A 13,969-nucleotide genomic window follows, 5' to 3' on the forward strand; every position below is an offset into this window, starting at 1 on the left:
TGGGCTTATTATAAAAGCATGATGGATATCCCAGAAAACAACTTGTGAATTTAAAGTAGCCAATACAACCCAGAGATAAAACCTTGTGTGTTGTAATTTTTCAACCATCAATGGAAAATGTTAGCTCTGCTCTTTCCAAGTGGAAAATTGAAACTGCCTTTTTGAGAGTCAGTTTGTCTGCTCCACTGTGAAAAAATAATGTTTTAATATAACAGCTTAAACCAGCCTATAGTAAAGACAGCAGGGTAGACCTATGAAATCCAACCCTCTGGTTATGAGACTGTTTCTTTATGTTGGAGTAAATTGTCACCAAAGGACAGTGAACCAAAATCAAATTCAAGAAGAGAAAAAATAGCTCAGAAGAGAGTAACTATTGCAACTGCTGACTTGGAATTCACACAGGATTTCTATGGAGCTTTTTATAAGAATATTTAGGATCATCACTGCAGAACTTAGTATCAGTTGTGTGCATTCCTGTTTGAAAATCTATCTAAACAACAAACCCTAAGGCATTACCTGATGATTGTGGCAGTGGTCTTGTTTATGAGGAAGGTAGGTGTAGAATTGCCTTCTCTGATCCAAGTTAGGTTTAGAGCTTCTTTATCACGTAATTCACGGAAGGCACATCGACAGAAGTTCCCCAAATCCATCATCTTCAGGCAGTTTTACTGTGTTCGGGGGTTGGGTGCGGGGAACTACTATCTTTAAGGCCCTTGGCCTTGCAAAAATCTCTCTTTGAAGCATTTGTGATGTTATGAATGATCTGATTGGTATCTGTTCAGATTTCAAAATCCTTTGCCCCATCTCAAGTGAGATGTATCCCTGCTACCCCTTCATGACCTTTCACTATGCCCTCTTTGCCAACCCCCTACTCTAAAAGCATCCTTTTTCTTGGGGAAGAAAAAATAAATAAAAAGCTATCACCTTGCAAGCCTGGTAACAGTTCTTTCTTTCCATTAGTCACTAAACTTTAAATCAGTAGTTTCTGCTCTTCACCTGTATTCTTCAGTATCCATTCATTTCTTAATCTCTACTTTCTGTCCCCTTTACTCTGCTGAAAGCGGTTGTGGTCCTTTCCTGCTCCAGCCTCTTGGAAGCTGTGACATGGGAGCCTTCCTCCCTTGGCTTGCATGACACTTTTCTCCCGTGTTTCTTTCTACATTTCTGATGTTTCTGTCATGGTTTGTTGTGGTTGTTGTTTGTTTTTTTCTGATTCTTCCTCCTCTTTCCGCTCTCTGAGTGTCAGTATTTCTGTATTCTTTCTCTCCCTTCTCACCTTTGATGACCTGATCCATGGTTTTAGTTTCCTCTACCTATTACTTTCCCTAAGTATCTTTCTCTGACCACCCTATTGGAAGTGATAGCTGCACTTTGAATTATTATAGTACTATATATATATGAATTGTACTTTTACAGCTGCTACTTTATTACGTAGTTATTTGCACACATACTTGATTTTGATTTTCCCACTGCCAGCTTGTTAAAGGAAGAGGATATGTTTGTTTCGTTTTGTTCTTGTCTGACTGTATCCTTGTTACACCTAGTATGTTTGCTCTGGGTCTTATTTGTTGAAGTGTATAGTATACCTCTTCTTATCTCTCTATTGTGTAATCCCCTTGTAGCTTGTCTTCTGTTGCTTAAGCACAATCCCTTCTTTTTTTCCCCCAATGACTCTTTAATTTATAGGAGCTAGTGGTTCGTTTCCTCAGGCGAGCATCAAGTAACCTCCAGCACTCACTGAGGATGGTATTACCCAGTCGGAGACTGGCACTTCTGGAGCGCAGAAGAATCCTGGCCCACCACCTGGGTGACTTTATCATTGTGTACAACAAGGTAGGTGGTTCATCTGTTAGTCTTGTGCTTTGGATCGCCACACACTGTCAGAAACAGGCTAGAAGCCTCTGTCCAGCTGAGCGGAGAGGTTCTTCTTCCCTTTTAGCATTATCACGTGCTTTGTGGGACATTATGGGGAGCAGGACATCACTCCCTAACCAGCTGGTCTGAAAAGCTACTTGTGAAGGCCCAGGGGCCGTAGTTCACTCTCATCCAAAGGCACATTCCTTTTGAGTGCTGTTGCACCTGAGATGAATCCTGGGCTATGTGAATTTGCATTGTCATTATTGTGCCTGGAGACAGTTGGTGAATTGACTATTTGAGAGCAAATTTGAACTGTGGATTTAATACAGTGACACAGTCTTCCTTCCTGAGAGAGTTACACTTTGTTCTCTAGAGCATTTTAGATAGTGACTTCATTTTACAACCAAGCCCAGAAAATAGACTATTTAGTGAGAATAGTCTGCAAAGCACCTTTTATCCAAGGGTCTTAGAATGCTTTAGAAATGTCATTTTGGGGTGAGGGGAACGGGGAGCATGGTCATTTTTCAGAAAGGAAAGCTGAGGTCTGGAAATTTAAATCGCTTTTGTGAAATGTGTGGGATGGTCGGTACAGTATCAACACACCAAATCCATAGCTACATAGCTACTCCAGCTCTGTTGAGAATTTTGGGACAACTTACATAAGTGAAGAATTTACTCAATTTGGATGCTGCTATAGGAGTATCTTCCAAGACCTATCTTTCCTCTCCCTAACTGTAACAAAATACAGTGTCTCTGTTGTCATTCTATTAAAGCTTCAAGTGTGACCACAGACATTACCAAGCTGTTTTTTCACTGGGCTACCTGAGTAAAAAGTAAAAACATGATAAAAATTTATATTTATTATACAACTCTTACTTGGAAACTCTAAAATGTTTCATGAAATAATAACAGAAAATAATATATCAGATTTATAGGTGGCAAAAGTACATGGAGGAATTAAATGTCTTTACTATAAAGACAAATTAACCCAAGGGTAATGAAACCAGACGATGAAGTATGCATTTATCAGGAGTCAGTTTTATCTTGTTTTTCTGTGGGGTTGGGGACTGGATAGGAAACAGAACAAATGGCTGGAAAGAAATCGAAGAAGAAACTTGAGGAAGAAGAGGAAGATGGGGTGAATACGGAAAACTTTCAGGAGTTCATCAGACAAGCAAGGTAGAAGACATTCTTAATAAAAAGTATCTTATTCTGTCTTCCACACTGCCCCATTGATCCCCAGTAGCCCCTTGTTTCTAACATATGGATGTGAGTAAAATCACTCTTAGAAGGAGAAGAAGGGTTTCATAGGCTTGATCTCTCCATATCTCAGCCAATTATTGGCTGTTGTCATGGTTTTAGTTATCAAAACACTGCTGCTGGGCATCTGGGCTGTATTTCTAGACAGCTTCAAAGTACACACCACTCTAAGGGCTGAGGGAGCACTTCGGAAAGCTGAAGTTAGAGGTGTCTAGTGTTTACTGGATCTGAATTTAGCCCTGACCTACTGATGCAGTGGAGATGACTACATTTTGCCTACGTTGAGTGGCTTGAGGAATTGGCAGTTTCTCAGCACTGTAAGGGTTGCGCCTAATGTATATAAAAGAAAACAAGTCCTTCATGCTTAAGGTTAGCTTTTAGGGGTTGAAAAATCTCAGCATTCAGCTCTCTATCTTGATCCAGTTAGCCAGGCCATTCTTTGCTACTTTGGAGACCTTGGGGTTTACTCTGAGGTCCATAGGAGCAGTTTCCAAGGTTGTCATTACAGTGTATTCTGAAGATAGGATATAGGTTCTCTGTAATATTGCAGGAATATTTTGCTTATTTGAAGGCCACTTGTCTGGAACATAGCCAGGCTCCAGGAAAAAAAAATGCAAAAGGCCGTTGAGGAGCTGCTACAGATTTTACAAAATCCATGCATAGTATGTTTACTGGAAGAATTCTATGGGCCCTCATCTGTTTCCTTACACTTTCCATTTTGTGGGTGTTCGTAAAAAGTGCATATCATTTCAATATTTGAAGTGACCTAGAGACCATCTGGTTCAGCTTCCACTGTATAGATGGTTAGGGAAATCTTCCTTGGTTACGCTGGTGAGTTTCCGTATTTATGACAAAGTGGCTTCTTTAGTGAATATACTCCAATTATCTGGAAGCGGGGTGGACAAACTGCCAAGGACCAGATAATAAATGTTTCAGACTTTGTGAGCTACATGTGGTCTTTATAGCATACTCTTCTTTAAAAATATGAAAACCGTTCTTAGCTGGGAGCCATACAAAAACAGCCTGCTGGTCAGGGTTGGCCCACTGTCTGTAGTTGGTTGACCCCTGATTTAGAACATGGCTGTCCAATGGAACTTTCTGTGTTGTAGCTACTGAGTACTTGAAATGTGGCTAGTGTAACCAAGGAAATTAATCTTTAATTTTAATTCACTTAAATCTAAGTAGTCACATAGGACTAGTGGCTACTATATTGGACTGTGCAGATGTAGAATATTCACTGTGGAATGAATAAAACCTTGTCATGCTTTAAATTTTTCAGACTGCTTCACTTATATATTTTTTTACCATCTATTAATAGGGAGTTTCCAGCTTGTGCTTTTCGTTTTCCCCTTCTTCAGCTTACTCCATTTTCATAATAAAAATCTGGTAGAAAGATTTTCCAGAACACCTTCCCGTTCTAACCATACTTTCTCTCCCCATTTCAGTGAGGCTGAACTGGAGGAGGTGTTGACTTTTTATACCCAAAAAAACAAGTCTGCAACTGTCTTCCTGGGGACTCACTCAAAAAGTTCTAAAAACAGCAATAGTTTTTCTGATAGCGGGGCAAAGGGCGGTAAGTATATTGGTTAATTAATGAAAAATACGAAGAACAAGTGAAAAAATGAGATGTGCAAAGGGGAACCAAAAATAATATGTTGCCTAAGCGCTAATAGACTCCGAGGTGGTAAAATTTTGCAGTGTGTGGGTGGGGGATGAGGAGGCCTTATATTTTTGTCCTAAAAGCGCAAGAGGGACGTGGTCTAATTTTTTTCATGAAAATTAACATCAGAGAGCTGTTTTCATGACAAGCTAATAAATGCCTAAACATTTAGTGAGCACTCATATTACTGTCTACTGGACATGATCTTATATTTTACTTCCAAAAACCATATGGAGTAGGTGCTATTATAAAACCTTCTCTACAGATGAGGGAACAGAGCTGAAAGAGACAGAGTAACTTGCCCAGGGGTGCCCTGCACCATACAGTGGAACAGGAATCTGAACTTTAGTCTACCTGACTCAAAGCTTGTGCTCTTAGTCTCTGTTCTTCTGCCTCTCCTAATGATTATTTCTCATCCTGTTAAATTTTTTGGTTCCTTCAGCTCATCACCATTTGCATTTGGGGTAGGAGAATTCTTTGTTGTGTGGACTATTCCATACCTGGTGGGATGTCTAATAACCATAGTCCCAAGCCCTAAATGTCACCATCTCCTTCAGTCATTGTGATAACCCAATGTTCCCACGCATTTCAAAAAATTTCTCCCTGCTGGGGGAACTCCATGATTGGGGATTTGGAATTGATGTGGACCAAACTATCTAGTTCATGTCATATGATCAAAAAATAGGAAGCAATACTCAGTTTAAACAAAGCTGGTGCTTCAAGTGTAAGATTCATTTAAAATCTAGATGGAAGCATAAGACATAGATTAATATACTAATTTTTGTAGTATGCTAACCCTAGATCCAAAGATTAGATTCTTTGCTACTCTTAAGGCTATCATAGTCTAATGTGGAAAGAGCTGGGGATATCGGTCACTTAAAATGTAGAGTGAGTTTTCCCAAGGGAAACGGTGTTACTGTTTTAATAACTGATTAGCTTCAGAGGTTAGTCTACAAAAGCCTATTTAGCTCACTGTACACTTAAAGTATTGTATTAGTAGAAATACTTCTGAGTCCAGCCCTCTTCTTTGAGCTTCCTAACTTATCTAAGTTCTAAAGCTAGTTTATTTATCCGTTCATTCATTCCTTCTACATATTTTTAATGAACACCTATCATGTGTCAGACATGATGATAGTTCCTAGAGATACAGGGACCAGGGCTGTCACAGTTCTTGACTTTATAATATTTATTGTCTGCTGGATGAACTTGGGTGAGTAAATACAGGAAGAAGGTTGGTAGGATCTCTGAAAAGACCCTCTAACAGTGTTGGGAAAGGGAGGCTGAGGAGTTTTTGTAATGAGGGTTGGGGTAGGGAAAAATGTGCTAGGCAGGTGAAGTCCTAGCTTGGCAATTCAGGTAGTATCTTCTCCCCTGGTAGTAATGGAGAAGCCCTAACAGCACATACTAGCAGCACCTGTTTGTACAGATGCGTCCTCGGAAATTCTGGGGTTCATGTGTTAAGGGCTACCTTTACATAGTAATGTCTATACCTAGCAATACCAATCAAGAATAACTAGAGGGGCAGTAGGAAGGCCTCAGTCAAGGGAACAGCAGTATGGACATTTGGTAGTATCTGGACTTGTTAAAAACATGAGCAAACAAATGTGTGACAGTATACCTGTGCTGGTGGTGGCGGACAGAAAGAATTCATATGTCCTTATTCTTTCATTCTGAAGATGATCTGTAAAACTGCCTGTCTTAAGTTTTTGTATGAACCTGGCCCTTGAGAAAGATTTTTGGAATATTTCTCTAAGTATATGATTAGCTCTGGCTGTTCTGTTTCAAAATTCTGTAGTAGAAAAAAAACCCTAATTTATTACAGTGGAAATTTATTTTATTAGAGTGATTTTGGTATTGAATATACTGATCAATCTATCTAATAAGCAAACTCACTCAGCTTATTCAAGTGAAACCGAGGAGATTAAGTTACAGAGCTGTTGTAGTAAACAGGTATCATGCCAACAAATACTGGGGCTGTTCTTTCTATCTCTTGGCAGTTGCCTGGTCCATATATATTATGACTTCTTCGCTCCACTGTGTACCACCGACCAGTTTGGTCTCTTAGCTCCTCAAGTCTGAATTCTTGACAGAGGCATCTTACTGCCCTTACTCATTTTCTTTCCCAGGCATGTTGTAGCTTGTTGGCAGTCCATGGATGGCTGCCCTGGGTTTTGGTATCTTTTCCTGATTCAGTCAGCTGGAGCTAAGGTTGGGGCTAGTTGGGAATCATTTGGTTGGTGTCCCACTCAACAGTGCTGTGGGCATGGCCATCCTTGGAAAAGTGTGTTGAGAAATGCAGTGGTTCCTAGCATTGATTACTAGTTGTGTTATATTTTGGAAACAAAATTATGTGTAGAGCAATGCTCTAGCATTTGATTAGTAACAGAGCCTAAGCTCAGTATTTATTTCTTGTTTCAGATCACCCTGAAACGATGGAAGAAGTGAAAATAAAGCAGCCCAAGCAGCAAGAAGCAACAGAAATTCACTCTGATAAATTATCTCGTGAGTGACTTCAAACCTACATAGATTTGCTGCTCTCTGATAAATCTCTAAATGAAAAAATGTCATCAGATATTAAATGATTTTCGGGCGTGTGACATTACTCCAAAAGGCTCCTTTTCTTTGTTTTTCCTTTTCCCTTAGAATTTCCTTTTGTCTACTGATAGCCTGTTATCCTTCCAAGGAATTTCTCACTTTCTTAATGTTTAAAATTCTGAGCACTTTTTTTTCTAGAAGGGTGAAAATCAGAGGGAGAGGAGTTAGCTGTCATTACCAGAAACTTTGTCCCGAGGCCCTAACGTTTGTAAAGCACCTGCTCTGGTTGATGGAGGTAGTCCCAACACCAGCTTTCAGAAGGGACTAAAAATAAACTGTTTCCATTGCCTCATTGTCTCAGTGGGCAGTATTCATTAGGTTCATGATGAATCTCATTAAAGTTTGTATTTTTCATTATGTCTGTTTCATGCTAAGATTATTTTGATGTTTAAAAATGTTTGCTTCATGTTTACATACAGAATTTACATTAATTTTTCCTAAAATGATCTGTTTTTGTTTGTTTGTTTTTGTTTTAATAGGATTTACCACTTCAGCAGAAAAAGAGGCTAAATTAGTCTATACCAGTTCTTCCTCTACTTCTTTCTCTGGTCCTACTGCTACTCTTCTGCAGAAAATTCCCAACACCCATTTGTCATCTGTTATTACCACCTCTGACCTCTCACCAGGGCCAGGCCACCATTCTTTATCTCAGACTCCTCCAGCTATCCCCAGCATGGCTCACCAGCCAGCAATTTTACTGAGCACGGTCCATGGCAGCGCTTCTCCGTCCATCCATCCTGGGACACAGAACGTACTGAGCCCCGCTGGCCTGCTGCGCTGTCGATCAGGCAGTTACACCATTGGCCCCTTTTCCTCTTTCCAAAGTGCTGCGCACATCTATAGCCAGAAACTGTCTCGTCCCTCTTCAGCAAAGGCAGGTGAGTGAGAGAATGAAAGGCACTCCACAATGTCAGCTTCTCCCCAGCCCCAGTTAAAAAAGAATGCCATCTCTTCCCTTTGGCTTTTCTTTTGAAAGGTAAAGGGACACAGGGTGCATAGTTCTGATGTGACTAAGGAAGAGTCTTGCATTTGGTCCAGTGACACTCATTCACTGATAAGAAAATGAAACAACTTCTTTTAGGTGCTGGGGATAAATCAATGAGTAAGACAAGGCTTCTATTTACTGGGAGCTTACAGCATAGTCAAGAGATAATTGTGATATTTGTCTTCTTACTGTTGAGTTGTAAGTGTTCTTTATATATCCTGGGTACAGGTCCCTTGCCAGATGCATGATTTAGAAGTATTTTCTCTCATTCTGTTGAGTATGTTCTTCCTAAGAATTTTATAGTTTAGGTCTTTTATCCACTTTGATATAATTTTTGTATATGGTGTGGCATAAAGGTCTTACTTAACATCTCTTTTTTTGTATGTAGTTATTCAGTTGTCCCAGCACCTTTTGTTGAAAGACTGTTATTTTCCTGTTGAATTGTCTTGCACTCTTGTCAAAAATCATTTAATCTTAAATGTAAGGGTTTACTTCTGGAGTCTCAATTCTGTTCCACTGATCTGTATATCTGCCCTTATGCGAGTACCACATTGTCTTCACTACTATAGCATTGTAGTAAGTTTTGAAATCACCAAGGGTGATTCTTCCATCTTTGTTCTTCTTTTTCATATTGTTTAGGCTATTCTGGATCCCTTGCATTTTCTTATGAACTTTAGGATCAGCTTGTCAATTTTTGCAAAAATAGGCAGATGGGATTTTGATAGGGATTGTGTTGAATTTGTAGATTAGCGAGTATCTTAACATTGGTCAGATTTTTAAACACCTGAGTAATATCCACGTTAAGGTGAGTTACAGTTAAGCTATGTTTTATAAATAGCCAATCTATATGTCTTAATCATTGTCTGATTTCAAATGAAATGGATATTGTAATATGGAGCTTGAATCAGAGATATGAAAGGGTCTACTTTAATAAGTCATCATATGAATATGTACGTATATATGTATTAGTGCTAATTCTGAGTGATTATTCTTATGATTTAATCTTCTAAAATCAATAATAATTATGTTCTGGTTTAAATTTTTTCTTCCATGTGAGAGAAATTCAGTAAGGTCAGTGTCTCCAGTACCTTGTTGCTGTCATCAACACTTCTTTTTTAAACCTTCCTTTTTTTCTTACCTATCGCAGAGGAGGATAAGGACCAGAAGAAGCTAGTCAGTTCAAAAATATTTCCTAATTTCCGTTGTGATTTCTTTCTTGACCCATGGATTGTTTATAAGTATATTGTTTAATCTTCACATAGTTGGCATTCTCTATTTTTTGTGATTGCTTTTTAGCTTATTTCCACTGTGGTCAAAGAACATATTCTGAATGGCTTAAACAGTAGTAGACAACAATATATAGATAACAATATATAGTTGACAACAATATACTTGACAACAATAATATCCTATAAGTGATTGGAGTCAAATTTTTCTGTGGTGATTGAATAGTTTGGGGATGAGATTAAGATGTTATTTTTTTATTTTTTATTTTTTTTCGGTACGCGGGCCTCTCACTGTTGTGGCCTCTCCCCCTGCGGAGCACGGGCTCCGGACGCGCAGGCCCAGCGACCATGGCTCACGGGCACAGCTGCTCCGCGGCATGTGGAATCCTCCCGGACCGGGGCATGAACCCGTTTCCCCTGCATCGGCAGGCGGACTCCGAACCACTGCGCCACCAGGGAAGCCCAAGATGTTATTTTGAATTTAGACTTTTTCAAGATAAATATACAGTATCAAGTTTCAAAGGTCACCACTGAAAAATATGGAAATTTAAACATGTGGGAAGAAGAAAAATGGACTGGGTCGGGGGAAACACCCACAAACATAGAAGCACACAAGTGCGAAGCTTAGAAAATGCAAGAAATGGAAACTTGAAAGATGGTAAACCAAGTCCTAATATATCAGGAATCAAATAAATATAAATGGGCTGAACTTGTTAGAAGAGTGTCAGATTGAATTTTTTAAAAATCTAACTGTATGTTGTTTACCAGCGAAAGACATATGTAAAGATAAGGACGTAGAATGGTTGAAAGGAAAAGGATGAAGAAAGAAATACCATGTAAATACCAACCAGAATAAAGGTGGTGCTAATATATGCTAACTTAATTTAGTATATATTAGCTTATATTAGGCTTTAAGAGAGAAAATTTTCCTGACAGATACAGAGAGTAATTACATAAAACAGAAAGTTTAGTTCAACAGTTCTAAGTGCAGCTAACAAAATAACCTCCAAATAAATAAAACAAAAATTGATACAACTAATGAGGAATCTACAAATCCACTGTCTTAGTGGGAGATTTCCACATATTTCTGTCCAATACTAGTAGATACACAGATTTTGTAAATCAGCAAAGATAAAGACAATTTGAACAAGATGGTAACTTTATCTATTGCCCATTCATAATACTCTGTACCCAATGATTAGAGAAAACACCTTCTCAAGCACACATGATACATTTATAATAAACAGTCATGTCCTACATCATAAGACAACAGATTTCAGAGTTGGTATCATACAGCCACATTCTCTGTCCGTACTGCAATTAAATTGAATGTCGACAGCAGCGATGCATAACAAATCCTTATATATTTAAAAATTTAAAAGAGTTCAGAGAAGAGATCATAATGGAAATAAATGTAAAACTATTAGAATTGAAAGACAGTGAAAAAACTTCATGTTCAGATGTGTGGAGAGCAATGAAAAACAGTATTTGGAGGGAAATTTACTGCCTTAAATACTTACATTTGAAAAGAAGAAAGGCTAAAAATTAATGTGCTAAATATCTATTTCAGATGGTATAAAAACAGCAATATTACAAATCTAAATAAAGGAGAAAGAGAGATAAGAGTAAAGATAAAAATCAAAGGCAAGAGTAAAAATTACAGAATTCAAAAATAAGGTACAGTAGAGAAAATATCGGAACCAAAAGTTCTTTGAAGAGCCTAAGAAGGTGGACAAACCTCTGGTGAGACCGATCAGGAAAAGAGAGAAGATATGGATAAATAATGTAAGGAATGAAAAGCAGACAGAAAATACAAATGTAGCATAGGTGACAAAAATATTAGAATACTGTTAACCACTTTATTCCAATAAAATTGAAAACCTATGCAAAGTGGATAATGCCTACAAAAGTAAGTAAAATTGGTTCAAGAAGATGAAGAGGGACTTCCCTGGTGGTCCAGTGGTTAAGACTCTGCGTTCCCAATGCAGGGGGTCCGGGTTCGATCCCTGGTCAGGGAACTAGATCCCGCATGCATGCCGCAACTAAGATCCCGCATGCTGCAACTAAAAAGATCCTGCACACGGCAACGAAGATCCCGCGTGCCCCGACTAAGACCTGGCTCAGCCATATAAATAATAAATAAATAAAAAATTTTTTTAAGAAAAGAAAAAATTTATTAAAAAAATAAAAGATGAAGAAAGCCTGAATGGTCCTATAGTTATTAAAATAAGTTATACAGTAGTTAAAAAATCTCACAAAGAAAACTTGAGGCCCAGATGGTTTTATAGATAAGTTTTGACAATCTTTCAAGGGAAAGATAATTCCAATCTTAAACTCTTCTAGAGCATGGAAAAAGAGACAACAGTAATAACTCTGTGTGGCTAGTTAAATCTTGATAACAAAACCAATTAAGGACAGTATTAGAGAGGGAGGTTATAGATCAGCTTCATTTATGAACACCAATGCAAAAATTCTAATCAAAATATGAGCCAGCCACATATAGCAATATATGAGAGAGATTAGATCCCGTGAACAAGTTTATCCAAGGAATACAGAAGGGGGTTAACAGAAAATCTATAAATGTCGTTTGTCACGTCAGCAGATTGAAGGAGAAAAACTGTATTTATACTCTTAGTAGATGCAGAAAAAGAATTTGGTAAAATTCTGTACTCGTTCATGATAATAACTCTCAGCATACTAGGAAGAAAAGGAAACACTCTTTATTGAAAATGGGTGTCTGCCAAAATCTCACAAGAGATATCAGTGTAAATGGGGAAATGTCGAAAGCATTCCTTCTAAGGTTAAGAGCAAGAAGAGGATGCCCACTGACATTTCTTCTATCCAGTGTTTTACTGGAGGTCAAGAGCCAGTATAATAAAACAAGAAAAAGAAATTAAAAGCATAAGGATCTAAAGGGAGGAAATAAAATTTATTTATATGCAGATAATACATTATCTACATAGAAAACTGAAAATAAGCTACAGATACACTTGTGGCATTAAGTGCATTCACATTGTTGTACAGCCACATCACCAAGAGAACAACATGCATAAAAATGATAAGCTATCTAGGGATAAATTTAGGAAAGACTTTTATAAGGAAATTTTATAAGACTTTGTTTAGAGACAGAGAAAACCTAAATAAATTAGTAAATAGGAGGTACATGGATAGGAAGACTTAATATCATAAATGTTTCAGTTCTCATCAAATTGATCTCTGGATTCAATACAGGTTCCAACCAAAATCTCAAGTTTTGTTGTTGTACTTGACAAGCCAATTCTAAAATGATAATGGATAGGCAAAAGACCAAGGATGGTGAGAACTCACTGAAGAAGAGAAAAGGGTGGAGGAGTATCTTATTAAGAATATAAAGATATGATCATTAAGAAAATATAGTATCTGAAAAGGTACAAAGTGACCAGTGGAGCAGAATAGAAAGTTGGAAGCAATCATACAGATAGATGGAAGTTTGATATATGACAGATGGCATTGCAGATAGTGGAAAAGGATGCATTTCTCAATAAATGGTGCTGTGATAATTGGTTATCCATACAGGAAGAAAAGTGAAATTAGATCTCTGCCTCATACTATCCATATAATCAATTTCAGGTGCAAAACTTTAAACTTCTAGAATAGAATAAGGGAGACCATCTTTAAAACCTTATTGTAGGAAACAAAAGTAAAAACATAAGCAAGATTCCTTCAGTAAGAAAAAGACAACCCAATAGTGGTATCAGAAAAGAAGTAGCATGTGCTCAACATCATTATTAATCAGATGAATATAAATGAAGAATGCAGTGAGATTTTACACCCTCTTAAAAGAGGGAAGAATTAAGATACTTGACAGTACTAAGTGTTGGAGGGGATGTGGGTCAGCAGGAGCACTTATATTTTGTGGCAATGTATCACATACATTTGAAAATTCACATAAATTTGAAAATTGTTATCACATACATTTGAAAATTCACATACATTTGAAACTTCACATACATTTGAAAATTGTTTTTATCACATAAATTTGAAATTTCACATAAATTTGAAAATTCACATAAATTTGAAAATTGTTGTTATCACATGCATTTGAAAATTCACACACTCTGTGACTCAACTCCTAGCCGTATACACAAGAGAAGTTCTTCCACATGTGCACCAGGACATGTATGCAAGAGTGTTCACAACTGTACTGTTTATAATAGCGATAAGCTTGAAATAGCCAAAATAGCCATTAATGAGGGAATAGCAAAATAAATTGTATTTCCAAAATGGAATACCAAGCAGCAGATAAAGTTAATCAATTTCAGCTATACTTAGAAAGGATAAATCTCAGAAGTATCGTATTGACTAACAAAAGCAAGTCCCAGGAAATTACTACAGTAGATACCATTT

General features: G+C 37.7%; 1 protein-coding gene across 6 annotated transcripts in view; it reads left to right on the top strand.

Moving 5' to 3' along the window:
• The window catches only part of TTLL5 (tubulin tyrosine ligase like 5), a 317,335-nt gene that overhangs the window by 118,510 nt on the left and 184,856 nt on the right, over positions 1-13,969 (top strand). For 5 of the 6 annotated variants that reach the window (XM_032622071.1, XM_032622067.1, XM_032622068.1 and 2 more), the window contains 5 exons: positions 1,687-1,833; positions 2,933-3,036; positions 4,563-4,690; positions 7,196-7,279; positions 7,852-8,250. In XM_032622071.1, coding sequence (XP_032477962.1) covers positions 1,687-1,833; positions 2,933-3,036; positions 4,563-4,690; positions 7,196-7,279; positions 7,852-8,250 — 862 coding nt within the window. The remainder of the gene's footprint in view (positions 1-1,686; positions 1,834-2,932; positions 3,037-4,562; positions 4,691-7,195; positions 7,280-7,851; positions 8,251-13,969) is intronic. The other variant, XM_032622073.1, reaches the window with a different exon arrangement.

This window comes from Phocoena sinus, chromosome 2, assembly GCF_008692025.1.
Source record: "Phocoena sinus isolate mPhoSin1 chromosome 2, mPhoSin1.pri, whole genome shotgun sequence".
NCBI lineage: Eukaryota > Metazoa > Chordata > Mammalia > Artiodactyla > Phocoenidae > Phocoena > Phocoena sinus.